The sequence below is a fragment of the Callithrix jacchus genome, chromosome 3 (assembly GCF_049354715.1).
Source record: "Callithrix jacchus isolate 240 chromosome 3, calJac240_pri, whole genome shotgun sequence".
NCBI classification, from domain to species: domain Eukaryota; kingdom Metazoa; phylum Chordata; class Mammalia; order Primates; family Cebidae; genus Callithrix; species Callithrix jacchus.
The window spans coordinates 54,840,644-54,854,241 of NC_133504.1; the positions used below are offsets into that span (position 1 = coordinate 54,840,644).

At 38.5% G+C, this 13,598-nt stretch overlaps 1 protein-coding gene across 22 annotated transcripts in view; it reads left to right on the top strand.

Moving 5' to 3' along the window:
- The window catches only part of INPP4B (inositol polyphosphate-4-phosphatase type II B), a 988,233-nt gene extending 975,516 nt beyond the window's left edge, over positions 1 to 12,717 (top strand). For 11 of the 22 annotated variants that reach the window (XM_035294478.3, XM_078366479.1, XM_017970225.5 and 8 more), the window contains one exon: positions 10,409 to 12,717. In XM_035294478.3, the coding sequence (XP_035150369.2) occupies positions 10,409 to 10,583 (175 nt within the window). In that variant the 3' untranslated portion in view covers positions 10,584 to 12,717. The remainder of the gene's footprint in view (positions 1 to 10,408) is intronic. The other 11 variants (XM_054252895.2, XM_054252897.2, XM_054252896.2 and 8 more) reach the window with 3 other exon arrangements.
- The last annotated feature ends 881 nt before the right edge of the window (positions 12,718 to 13,598 follow it).

Here is a 13,598-nt window from a genome sequence, read left to right on the forward strand (position 1 = left end):
TATGGGCTGGAGTGCAGGAAACAGTCCTGAATGGCTTCCCTTGGCTAGCAGAGGGAGTTTCCCAGCCCCTTCTGCTTCCTGGATGAGGTGACTACTTTCCCAGCCCCTTCTGCTTCCTGGCCCACCCTCCTTGGGCTGCACCCACTGACTTAGGTACCTGAGATAAACCAGGTACCTAAGTCAGAAATGTTGAAATCACCTGTCTTCTGCATTGATCTCGCTGGGAACTGTGCACCAGAGCTGTTTCTACTTGGCCATCTTGCCTGAGACCGAATGTAATGTATTTTTGTTTTAATTTCTTTCCAAAATTTTCTTTCAACAAGCTTCATTGCATATTTCAAGCTCCTATCTAGAGAAGCTAGTAGAAAGTTAATCTCTATTATTTTTCTACACTTGGCAGCCACAAGTCTTCCCTTGCACTGAGCTTTGAGACTTTTCTATATCAGTCATTAGCCACTGATGTGCCCATTTCTTATACATCAAGGTATCATCAAGCCCCTTCATTAAACTACATCCAAGCCTAACTCAATACAGGGGAATCTTTGGAGAAGCTGACTAATGACCAAGGGTCAGCCATGCATCCTGTAGCGTTCCCTGCTATTGGGCTCCCTCACCAGGCAAGCAAACAATGAACAAGGCTTCACCCTCCTGGCCAAACGCTGCCCCTCATCTTCTCCCCTGTCACTGCTATCTCTGTGTTTTTCTTTCTCTCTCTATCCCCAAATGTTCTTTTATTATGTATTACCCTCCCAATGGAAACCTCAAATTTTCCGTCATGAGTAAAGGACAAATATATTTAGTTCAGGCAGCTATTGCTTCTGGTACTGCTTAGATTCCCTTAGGCACACATTTTAATCAATAGCCTAAAATAGAAGAAAAAAAAAAGCAGAAGAAAATATAAATTGACATATTAAAAATTTTACCACAACTTACATATATTTAAATACAGCGATCATAACATGTATTAGCATTCTTTTATGCAAACAAAACTAACCTTAATCACTTCTTCCGATGATTTTGTCTTATCAGTCCTTTAATCATTTGTAATATTTCTCTGTGGACTTGATCCAAATATTTTCCTTTCTAAAGTTCAAAGATCAAAACTAGAATCAGTTCTTCGAAATGATTTAATAGAGCAATTATACTCTTAACGCTTTATGTCTCTTTCATTTATCCTTTTTTTTTAAGTAAGATACTTCTTAAAATTTCATACCAGGTCACTTTTCTATTGTTCTTGAGTTCTAATTCTGGCCGCAGGTACTTCCTTTCTCTTCAAAGCAATGTTGTTGAGATATCCTCTGAAAGTATTATTACTCGGTATCTGACTTCTTCTGATGAGAGGATATCTCAATTTTCTAGGGATTTTATAAAATGAAAACATTGAAAGGTAAAAAAGGGTATAAAAAGTGATAGCAGGGAAAAATTAAATTAATACATTTAAATATATTCATTTTTGATTCATTTTCAATGTTGAACTTGAAAATAGATAAGACTAAGCATGAACAATTTTAGAGACCAATTTCAGCATGCTGTGTATTCTTTGACTTTGCCCCAAACCCCACGCTTTCTTATTGAACACTCAAGTATTCTATTAGTAGAGAAAATATGCATCTCTGGAGTACTGCAGTTATGTCTTCATAGGATCAAGGAATGAGAGGAAGGTAAAGATGAAAGTAATTTTAGAGGTCACCGAATCTAATGTTACAACTGACAGGAAACCACGTCTCCCTGCTTCTGAGAGGTAGCAGAAAACCTGTGCTTAAGGGATCTCAATCATGAAGTGAAAGGAATGGTTTTTTTTATTAGGCAGGCAGGGATGAAAACTCTGATCTGCTACTCGATCAAATTTTGAAACCATTTTTAGCTTATACAGAAAATAATACCAACCCGTATGACTGTTTATAATAAATAAATATCTAAAAAGATGTCATATTGCATGATAGGACATGATACATAGGTGATCCCTCCCTACTTCACACACTTCCGCTGCTTTCCAAGGAGGCTAGGCCTTACACTACATGTCATTTGATTATTTGAAATCAACAATCACTTAATCATAAATTTCCCTCTTCTCCAGTGCAATGAATTCTTCTTATTTTCAATGTCTTTAGTCTTTCCTGATATGCTAGGTTCCCAAACCCCACTATCATCACCCTGGTTACCATGCCCTGCTATCCTCTAGTTTACAGAAACACTTTTCTTACAATACCATGTCAAGAAAAACACATATATGGGTAGAACTCACACCTCTCAGGAGTGACCATTTTTGCTTAATGGTGCCCAAGATTGCCCTTTCTTTTGTAGCAAACTTGTCCATAATCACCAGAAACAATCTATGATGTTCAAAGCAGTGACACTGTCTTATGCCTTTCGAGTAATTTCCTCATTTAGGGGCTTTTCCTGTGATTGACGTAATATTTTCTAAATTACATTCTGAAATCCAGTTAGAAAGGAGAGAAGACAGGTTAAACATGGCTGGGGATCCTGTGGCCACATAGGCTACATTTACATCTAGTCCAGTGGGAATTGTTTGGTGATATTCTTTTATTAAAATTTCCACAACGTTTAAATAAATGCAGTTTTTTTGAAAAGTTCTGAAACTTTTTTAATATTCTAATTATAATCCTTGGAAAGTTTAGGTATTTAATTTGTTGTCTAAGAGTATTTCAAGTTATTTAACTTCATGGACATTGATCTAAACTGAAAATAAAAATCCTTCTCCATTTATCCTATCATCAGACTGTGATATAAGCAAACTGAATCAGGGAAACTATATTCTGAAGAATCTTTACTATTTATTTCTATGGAACCATAAGACAGACCTTTAAATTTATTTCCTTATCTATAAAATGTGTACATTCAACTCACTCAAAGACATTTTAAAGCCATTTTTTACATCTGAGAATCTAAGATTCTGTGAGTTCTTGTGCTACTCTCACAGCTCTCATTGATACCAGACCCATTCATTATATTCATTTTTACACAGATCTGCAGGGTTTAAATCTGATACAGTTCAACTGTCCAGGGCCTGAAACATGGTACTCTATTAATATTGATCCATCAGATAAATGTGGAGTCAAATAAAGCTCTGCAAGATATTGGCTGTAAAATCCTGGCTTGTAATTTCAGGATGGTATGCCCATAGCTTCAATCTTGAAGCATGTAATTAAATGTCAAATGGTTTCATTTTATCATGGGAGGAAATCAGGTTGGTGGTCAGAAGGAAAGATTTTTCGATTCAGTTTTAATTGGTAATTTTCCTTTGGGAAGCTTGAAGAGCTGTAGTTAAAGGAATAAGATATCAAATAGAAAAACTATTAATGAATACCCAGCAAGAGAAGATAGGAAGACTCTGACTTTTTTATTTTTAGAAGTCAAAAATAATTTGAGAGAATGTCTGTGATGGGTGACATGTGATCTAGGATACAGCATAGTTGCTTGCAGAAAAGAAGGTGAAATAAGCAAATATCATCAAGTCATGCACGTTGGATTATATTTAAGGATATATCTCCTCATGGAGGCAGTGATGTGTTTAAAAGTGAGACATTTCTTTTTACTTGTTTCTATTTTAAGTGATTGCTTTGACAGGTCTTTGAAAAAAAGATCATTTTTCTATCCTGCAGATTTAGTAACTACCCTTAAGTGTCTGATCTTGTCACATTTTCAGTGGAAACAACATTGTGATTTGCTTCCACAGTGATCTACCAGTCAGTGATGGCCAAAACTAACAACACTGGAAGGTCAGAGTACCTTGCAAGCTACTGCTTAATTATTTGTCATAATATCCTCGTGAGGAAGTTACTAATGTTATTACTTAAAACAGCCTCTGCATTTTGTACTTGCAGGAAGCTTAAATGTTCACTAGTGGCCATGAAGACATGACCATGTGTACCATTCTTAGTAGGAAGCAGTCCCAAGGTCACCTGTGTCTAATGATACATCGTGGGCCTCAAGTTTTAGGTTCTGAAGCAGTCTCCTAGGCCATGTTGCTTTAAATTCCAGCTGAAAAAGAGGATGAATATGTGTGAGACATGTTTAATATCCAGAGATGGAAGTTAATAAACCAAAAAATAATTTCCCTATACAACTGCCCCTCCACAACAAAAACAAAAGCCTTTGAATTCAGCGATTTTCACTTGGAAGACATATACAACTGCAGACTGGAAAATTTTAAGTATTTTTCTCCAACTGCCCTGGCAGTTGGAGAAAAATAAAGCCATCTAGCATAAATTAGTCCCCTGTATTTGGAGTAAGCACCATTCTAAGACACTTGCAAATTACTTTTCAGATTTTTAACGCTCTACTCCTCAGCCAGGAGGAATATCTGTAGGATGGATTCACTGAGAAAGACAGTATTTCTTTATTAGTACATTGAAAAATTGTGGCTAATAGGTTAAGCTAAATTTATAATCGGCATGTGATATTTATACTATGATGATTATTGATTGATTGGTTGATGCATGATTCTGTACTTATCTCCTAACATGAAACATTAAAGATGAATCAAGATTTTAATAGTTATTAAGATTTGCTATATAACCTTCACCTCAAAACTCAACCAATTAGGAGGTACTGGTAGGATAATATTAATGATAATAGCAACCACAATACACAAAAAAAGAAAACCAGATAGCCCGTGTTTTCACTTATAAGTGAAACCCTAAACATTTAGCACTCACAGACATAAACCTGGGAACAACAGACACTGCATACTATTAATGAGGAGGGGAAAGGAGGAGAGAGTGGTTGAAAATCTACCTATTGGGTACTAAGCTCACTGTCCGGATGCAATATACCCATATAGTAGACTTACTCAGGTACCTCTGTTATCTAAAATGAAAGTTGAATTGTTTTAAAAAACTTTATCTTGGTCCCTCTTGCCCGCTTCCTGCCTCCCCACCACACACCTGCACGGGTGTGCTGTGGCTGACCCCCTTCACAGCTGGGTGTGGGTGGAACGAAGTTCTTTGAAAAGTGTTTTCTCCTCATTGCCAGAATTGTTCAAGCATGAGACAGACCAGTTATTTTCAACTGTTCTTTGCAACCAGACCATACTGTGGTTGATCTGGTGTCATTAGCTTGCTGTGTCATCTGCTTGAAATAATTGACTATTGTTTTCTTAAATGTGGCTTGGGGTGGTACATAAATAAATTCTTCTGTAGAGATATAAACAATTACTGTTGGTAAGATCAGTCTGCGCATCCTGGCCCTCTGCTTCTCCACCCGCCCCCTGGCATACCCGCTTTTGAGCACAAGTGGGCTAGGTCAGTGGCTTGCAACCTTGTTTGATTATACATCTCTACCAGTAAAAAGGGTTCTAGGTGAGTAGTACCTTTATCTAGTTAAAAAGATTCTAGACAAATAGATTTTAAAAGGTGCCAGTGCAGATGCACAAAAAAAATCTTGGCTCACAGCATCTGTCCCATCCAACCCACCTCTGGGACTTTGCAAGCCAGTGCTTTTTGTGCACCTACATTGGGATGATCTCATTCATCCTAACCTTGCTTTCCAAGAAGGGAAATGGAGGCTTGGAGAGACAAAGCAAATCTTTCAAGCAGGCAGAACTAAAAGGCCAAGTAGAATATGAAGGCAGACTTGTGGGCTCCAGATTCCTCCTGTTTGTTTAGCCAAGTGAGGCTGCTGGCCTGCCTCTTCCTGTTAATGTGAACCTTAGACAAATCCTCCTGTGCCAGGCTTGATGCTGACTGCTTCTGAAAGATGAGCAAGACAAGGAGACACAGATACAGGCTTCAAGCTACCAGAGCTTAGGGTCTGGAGGGATCCAGGAGGGCTTCCTGGAAGCCGTGGTCCTTGATGGAGCTATGCAAGAAGTGGGGAGGGTGAACAGGTCAGAAATGGGGTATGTGTGTTCCAGGGGACAGAATTGGTACACATAGGGATGAAAGTGCCCAGCCAGGAAGGTTCAACTTCATCAGCAGGCCGAGAAAAGCCATGGAAGCTTCCAGCAGGAAACTGGTACTACTAGAGCCATACTTCAGAAAGCAAAGGGGAAGTTAGTTATGAGTGAACAAGGGTGAGAATGAACGTGACTGGAGTGCCTAGGAGGAGATGCTTGGTGCTCCGAGCAGGGGATATCAAAAAGAAAATATATAGTATCCTGCCCAGAGTGGTCTGGATATGAGGGACAAGGTCCAGTGTGACTCTTGATGTCTGGGAAGGGAGACTAGCAGGGATAGAGGAAGGGTGGCGGTGGTGGGCCAGGCTGTGCAGGCTGTGATCAGTCAGGCTGTGGGGAACTGGGAGCTGCAAGGGAGTTGGGTATTGTTTATGGGGAATGCATGAGTAATAGAATTCCTGACAGAGATAGGAGATGTGGTAAGAGGGGATCTTTGGGGCAGAGCCAAGTATGAAATACAAAGAGCCAGGGCCCTGCCTCTCTTCCATGCCAGCAGTGACATTCAGGCCGGATGACTGACTATGGCAGGGGCCGTCCTGTTCATTACAGGATGTTGAGCAGCAGCCCTAGGCCCCACCTACTAAGACACCACTAGCAACACCCCCACTCCCATACTTATGACAACCAACAATCTTTCCAGACATTGCCCAGTGTCCCTGGGTAACATCACTTGGTTGTAAATTACTGTCTTAAAAATAAATGATAAACAGTTTAGATACATAGATAGGTTATAGTTAATATAGATCTCTAGAGAGAGAGTCTCATGTTAAAATGGGGTTTCTCAGCCTCAGCACTGTCAATATTTGGGCCTGGATGTTTACCATAGACTGTACAGTAACCAAACTATTGACTTTATTCCCTGAAATGTTCGCTGAATGGCCTGATTAGTAGAGTATACCAGTACCAAGGAATGAACTGGAGGCCAGGCACAGTAGCTTATGCCTGTAATCCCAGCACTTTGGGAGGCTGAGGCAGGAGGATTGCTTGAGCCTAGGAGTTTGAAACAAGGCTGGGCAACATGGTGAAACCCCATCTCTTAGAAAAAAAAAAAAAATACCTGGGCATAGTTCCAGCTACTCAGGAGGCTGAGGTGGGAGGATCACTTGAGTTCGGGAGATAGAGGTTGTAGTAGGCCATGATCATGCCACTGCACTCCAACCTGGGTGACAGAGAGAGAAACTATCTCAAAAAAAAAAATTGGAAAATTTAGGAGATAAAAAAGAAGCTGCTGGCACACTCTTTCTTGAAAAACTATCAGACCTGGAAAAAAACCCATGTATGGAAGTGACCCAAAGGAAGTTGACAAATGCACAGAATGACCTCTAAAGGTTCCTTTCAGCACTAATGATTCTTGAAGGAGACCTACAGACCCTCCTGAACTGACCCCAAACAGGCGTTGGCTTGCTGCTTTTTTCCCCACATTGGCAGGTGCCATCACAACACTCACTACAGCAACTCCTTCCAACCCCACCTTGCCCTCGGTCTCTGCTGCTGGAAATGACCACTGGCCCATGGGGGTGTGGCTGGCACAGCGGAGGAAGAATGTGCCTGACTTGTACATAATGGCAATGGCTGGGAAAGACACACAACATGGGCAGGACCGATTTTATAGACCAGCCTCTCATGTGAAATTGACTTTTTCCTCTTTGCTGACTCAGGCAGGTTAACAATAGTTACCCCTGGATTACAGGAAGCACATGTGCTACAAAGTCTCCTTGGAGACCCACATGGCCCTGAGATGAGCAATTGTTCAAATTTCTTTTCCTTTTCTATGGGAATAAGAGTTCCTCTCTACAAAGTATATGTTTTAGGCTTTTTTTTCCCCCCTTGCTATGCCCAAGGGCCTGGTGATATTTTTCCTTACCGTGCATTAAACAGAATCTGGAGTCTTTTGTGAAAACAATAAAAGGCAGCGGGGAGCCTATTAGTTAAAAAGTTTCTAGGTACACTTCCAAGATATACCTATTTATTGATATACAAATGACATAACAATAAATTATTGAATGCTAGCTATAGGCATTCTCTGTTCCAAGAACTTTAGATATTGACTTACATGAGTTACTTCACAGCAGTTCTATGAGGTAGGTATTATCACCACTTTACAGGTAAGGAAATAGAGACATGACATACAGAATGACATGTTCAATGCCACTCAACTAGCGAGTGACAGAAACAAGCTTGAAACAGGTGGTCTGACTCCAGAGTCTGTGCTCTGATCTACTGTGTTTCTATATGTGCTATTCTACTAATATATACTTTTTGTAATACATGAGAAACTAATTTTAAAAGAATGAGATACAAATTGGCAATATTAAAGTTATCATACTTTTCTCCTCTGTTTCAATTAGTCATCTAAAACCACCTCTGAGATCTATGTGCCTTCCTTCCAAGATCATCTTGGGGGGTTCTTATGGGGGAAATTCAAACTGCTGCCCTCTGGGGTCTCAGCATCCTTGTCTCGATTTGGAGTCTGTAATGAAGTGGGGTCTGTAACTGTAGAGGCTCTCCTCCAGTTGGTCTGCCATCCACTAGTTCAGGTCACTTCCTTCCCCACCTCCCTTCTTGCCCACTGAGACCCATCCAGGCAGAAAACACCCTCCCAGTATTCTTTCATGCTGCTTTGTCCTCCAGCCTAAATGTGCAGTCCCATTCTATCAGGAAGCTACTAGGTGATGCACTAGCTCAATGAAAAATTAATTTGAACATCCATGTGACTCCTTCCACTTCTATCTTCAATCTCTGATCACATGAAACTTCTCTAACTTATTTAAAATTCACACACACACACACACACACCTCCTTCCCTGCTTTACTTTTCTCCATGATGCTTTTGTCAGATTAACATCTTCTTCTACTCCCCCTCCTCCAACTCAAAAGTAAACATTATAAAGGTAGAAATCTCTATCACATTTATCCAACCTTGTATTCCCAGTGCCTACAGCAGCCACTGGTAAAGAGTAGACCCTAAAAACTTTGGGTTGAAAAAAATGAATGAACTATTTCTCTGGGATTCACAATTTAGGGATTTCAAGCCAACGGAAGCAGTAATATAAGGCAAGGGAACTTTTCATACTTACATTAAAAAATATCAGTGCCTAAAATACTGTATATTTTTTACCTGGTGTGCTGGAAAAAATTGAACAGTAACCAAGTTACTCATACAGTTGACAATAGGAATTATGCAAGTCCAAAATAAACCCCTTTTGTTCAATAAACCATTTGTTTTCCAGACAATTTACATAGTCCTTTTGTCCTACCAAACAATGAGAATATAACAGAGCATTGCACAACATGGTTGATTTGGTGTTTTAAACTAATTCAGATTATTTTTTGAAATATAATTAGGACTGATATTTGTCTAAATGCTTACACTGGTGTGGTCAATGCCTGGTTAAAAAATTCTGTATGGGAAGTGTTCAGGGAGTGCAAAGGGCTGGAGATCAGCCACGGCTAAGGAGCTTCGTTAGAAGTTTCCTTTGCATGGCACTTTTTATAAGACTGAGCCACAACCAGTTTTTTGCTTGAAAATATAGAAGAGCTAATAGAGATTAAACCACTCGTAACCACTGAATGTGACTGAAATTCTTAATACTCTGAATACTAATGAACTAGAACATAGAAAACAATTTTATTTTCAATTTATATCAATATGTATATTTCAGACTGGCCATAAATGGAGTTTCTTTCAAGCAGAATTATAAATTAACCCCTACCTTTTTTATTTACACAGAAAATAGTCTAGAAACTAAATATTTTATTTTCTGAGGTATCACTCTGTAAATATGGATCTCTTTTCAGATCAGATGTTCATAGGAGATAGATTAGGCCCCATCTAAGGCAGATGAGTAAGAGACGATACAATTTATGAGCTGAACAGAAGGGTGCTGAGTTGGATTTTATTAAACTAATATTATGGCTGGCAAGGATGACATGTCAGATGTCTCATTTTAAAAAGATCATGCCATTTCAATAAATCATTTTTATAACTTTAAATACATTATATAGGTGCAATGCCAGTCGAGGGTGTGTTTAAATATACCAGACATATTGGTTTGCTTCACTACATCCTGTATTGCTCATTTCATTTTCTAAAGATGTAGTTATAAAGATTACATCTAAAGCTGTAATCTTTCTAAAGGTTATTTTCATGAGCTAATCCACATTTTCATTGTATTCATAAAGTCTTGCTTTGGTGCTGGTATTCTTACTGATTCTTTCTTGTACACAGTCAACCCATGTGAACATCGTCAGTGTTTCTCTCTTCCTTCTTGCACAAAGAGCAAAAGGAATCTCCTGTTTCAATACCTTTGCTCACGTAGTACAGTGAGAAAACAAAACACAAGATGCATTTTCCATAAGACTTCAGCTGAATCGGTTGTGTTGTGTAAGATAATGGATTGTATTTCAGAATATTTAAGGTTGAATTTTTTTTTTTACTGTGTGAACTCTATACTATTTTCTTTTCTCCCCTAACTTCCCCCTGTTTAACAGCAGACAAACCCAGGGAGCACTGAGTGAATCCGATGATCCTGAAACAGGCTGTCTAACTGATAACAAGCCAACTTCTCGACACTTCTATCCTGTCGCCTTGCTGCTTGTCAGCTCACACCTGCTAGTCGTGTGGCTTATTTTAAGTCTGGCATTACTATTAGCCAAATACCAATAAGTTTTATGTTGTATCCCTTTTTCTTTTCTACAGATGACAATGAACTTTAAATTATGGGGATGATGCTGTAATATTTTTACATTTTCAGATTCACGGAATTTAAAAAAATGTTTAAATTGTGTTTTTGTTTTTCCTAAAATCTAAAAAACAAAAAGTACTATGCATTAAGTGGTTTATTTTGCTCTTTTGTTCATGGAAAAGTGTTTCCCACTGTTAACTAGCTCAAGAAGAATTTTTAAATGACTGTCTTTGGAATAAGACAAAGAACAGAATCCTGAAAGCTTGAAGTTCTGAACCTCCTGTCCTCATCCCATTAAATTTGTTAAAGAAATTAAGACTGAATTTGCACAAACACTGAAAACCTGAAACAAGTTCTAGAGAGAGATATGGGAGGTGTCAGACTTTATTTCCACTGTGCTAATATCATAGACGCCATCTGCTGATAGAAACTTCTGTGTTTGTTTGTTTTTGTTTTTTAACCTGTTATTTGACTTCTTTGCTGCAATTAACTCTTTTCTGTCAAGTAACTTTATGGAGAGAATGGCTATTTATGTTTTGTAATTAAATTACCTGTTTGTATCTCTTGTTTGGGTTCATTTGGCTTTCAGAGAATTTTTCTATTCTTTTTAACAAGGTCTTTCTTGTGTCTTGATGTACCATTCCTAGCACTTGTGACTTTTGTGCTGTCCGTGGACAAGCACTCTTCCTTTATAAAGCTGAGACTTGGCCCAGGCTGCTTGGAAAGCCATTTTCTCTCTTCCTTGCACAGCTAAAATAATTAAAATAGAGACAAAACTTTTCTTTAAAAATCTATAGGGCCAGACTTAATAAATTAAATGCCTTATTTCTAGAACCTGCATCCTTAGGGCTACATATAGATTTTAATGTGTTTTAAAGAGACTGAGAAATTAATTTGTGGGAATGTTATAAAAATGCAGATATATTTAATAAACTAAAATGGAGCTGTATTGCGGGGCAAATTATATTTAAAGAGTTTATCAAACTTTAAATGTCTGTTAAGAGTAAAGAGACTTTAGTCATCTCTTTCAGAGGGCAATACTGGTATTGGGCCTGGCCTAGGATTTAATTTTGTAAGATGTATCATCACTTGTGGAAAAATAAATGTAGAGTTGAATCTTTGTTATTTTTACTTGGACTGTTGCCGCAACTCTGCATTAAACAAATAAAGCGTATTTATTTATTCTGTGTTTCATGAAGTTGTACTTTTTCCCCTTTCACCAGAGAAGGATGCCGCATAGAGAATGTACTGAAGAATATCAAATGCAGAAAGTATGCTTTCAACATGCTACAGCTGATGGCTTTCCCCAAGTACTACAGACCTCCAGAGGGGACTTATGGAAAAGCTGACACCTAAGTTTACCAACATGTTAATAAACAGGAACACAAATACGTTTCAGTTGGACAATCTTCACCTTGGTCTTTTTTGGTTTTGTTCTTATTGTCATGAATTTGTGGTGGGGAAGATGATCACAGATGTTTGCCAAAATCTAGAAATTACTTGAATTCATTATCAGCATATTACTCTGAAAGATATCCATTTTCAAAAATCTTTCTTACAGGATGCAGTCCTGTCATCTCTAGTTCTAAGCTTCTATGTGTTGAGCCTAGCTGATTGAGATTAGTTCACAACGTGTAAATTTTATTCATGAGTATTTAAATGTTTCTGAGAAAACATGAATCCTTTCCATAGGACTAGAGGTGTTTCAGAGAGCACCACTGTCTGTCCAACTGAAGGGAGGAGAGGGGAAAAGGAACAGAGATTTTTGGTGATACTGCTCAACAGCCTGCAAGAACACAGTTAACCTGAGAATCAATACTAAGGGATTTAAAAAAACATGTAGCCGCTTATAATTAGGTAGAGTTAACTCATCATCTGGAATACTGAGGCAGTTTGCAGGTGTGTTCCACAGTGATCTCTATCATCCAGTCAGGATGTGACTCATCCCCTTGAACAGGCACATGCATAGAGTGAGTAAAGCAGTCAACAGACCTTTCAAAACCATGGCATCTTTTCAGAACTCTGACTTGGGCTGCGTGATCTAGCTGTGGAAGTAGCAATATAGAACATTTAATAGAATGATAGGCAAAACACTGCAATAATCTAAAATTGCAAGGAAAATAGAAATCAACAATATGTTGATACCCAAAATGTGAGGCTGAGGTGGGCGGTTCACCTGAGGTCAGGATTGCAAGACCAGCCTGACCAACATGGGGAAACCCAGCCTCTACTAAAAATACAAAATTAGCCGGGCATGGTGACACATGCCTGTAATCCCAGCTACTCGGGAGGCTGAGGCAAGAGAATCACTTGAACCTGGGAGGTGGAGGTTATGGTGAGCCAAGATTGCCCCATTGCACTCCAGCCTAGGCAACAAAAGCAAAACTCCCATCTCAAAAAAAAAAAAAAAAAAGAAAAAGAAAGAAAAGAAAAGAAAATCCCATCAGCCTGAACTTTCTGACTTGATGTTGTGAAGTGTGGAAGTATCTCTGGAATGTTTTCTAGCAGTCATCTTGGTGTAAGCATGCAGTATAGCATAGGTTCATGTATGTTAATAAGCCTTTAACCACAACAAATGATCAAGTAAAACAATTATTTTCTGTTACCCGAATTTCAAACTTGCCCTTACTCAGTAAAATAACAACATTGTTAAGTTTTCTAACATCCCAATGTAGAAGTTTCCTTAAATATCATCTTGTATAATACCATTATTCAAAAATGGGTAAGGTTAGTCCCCCTCAATCAGCCAGCAAGATAACTGCAGAATTAGAATTACAATCCCTTCTTACTTTCCTAGTCTGTGGCTTGTTCTATCTCTAAATTGCTCTGCTAAATATGCATGAAAATTGAGAAAGAATGCTAGTTAAAAAGAACTTAGGATTTATCACTGGAATTGAAGCTAAGAATACAAAAGTCTGAATGAATGAAACTTTTTTCTCCAAATTTTAAGAATTTATTCTTGTTCCTTTGTCATCAGAAGAGCATGCTATCCAAAG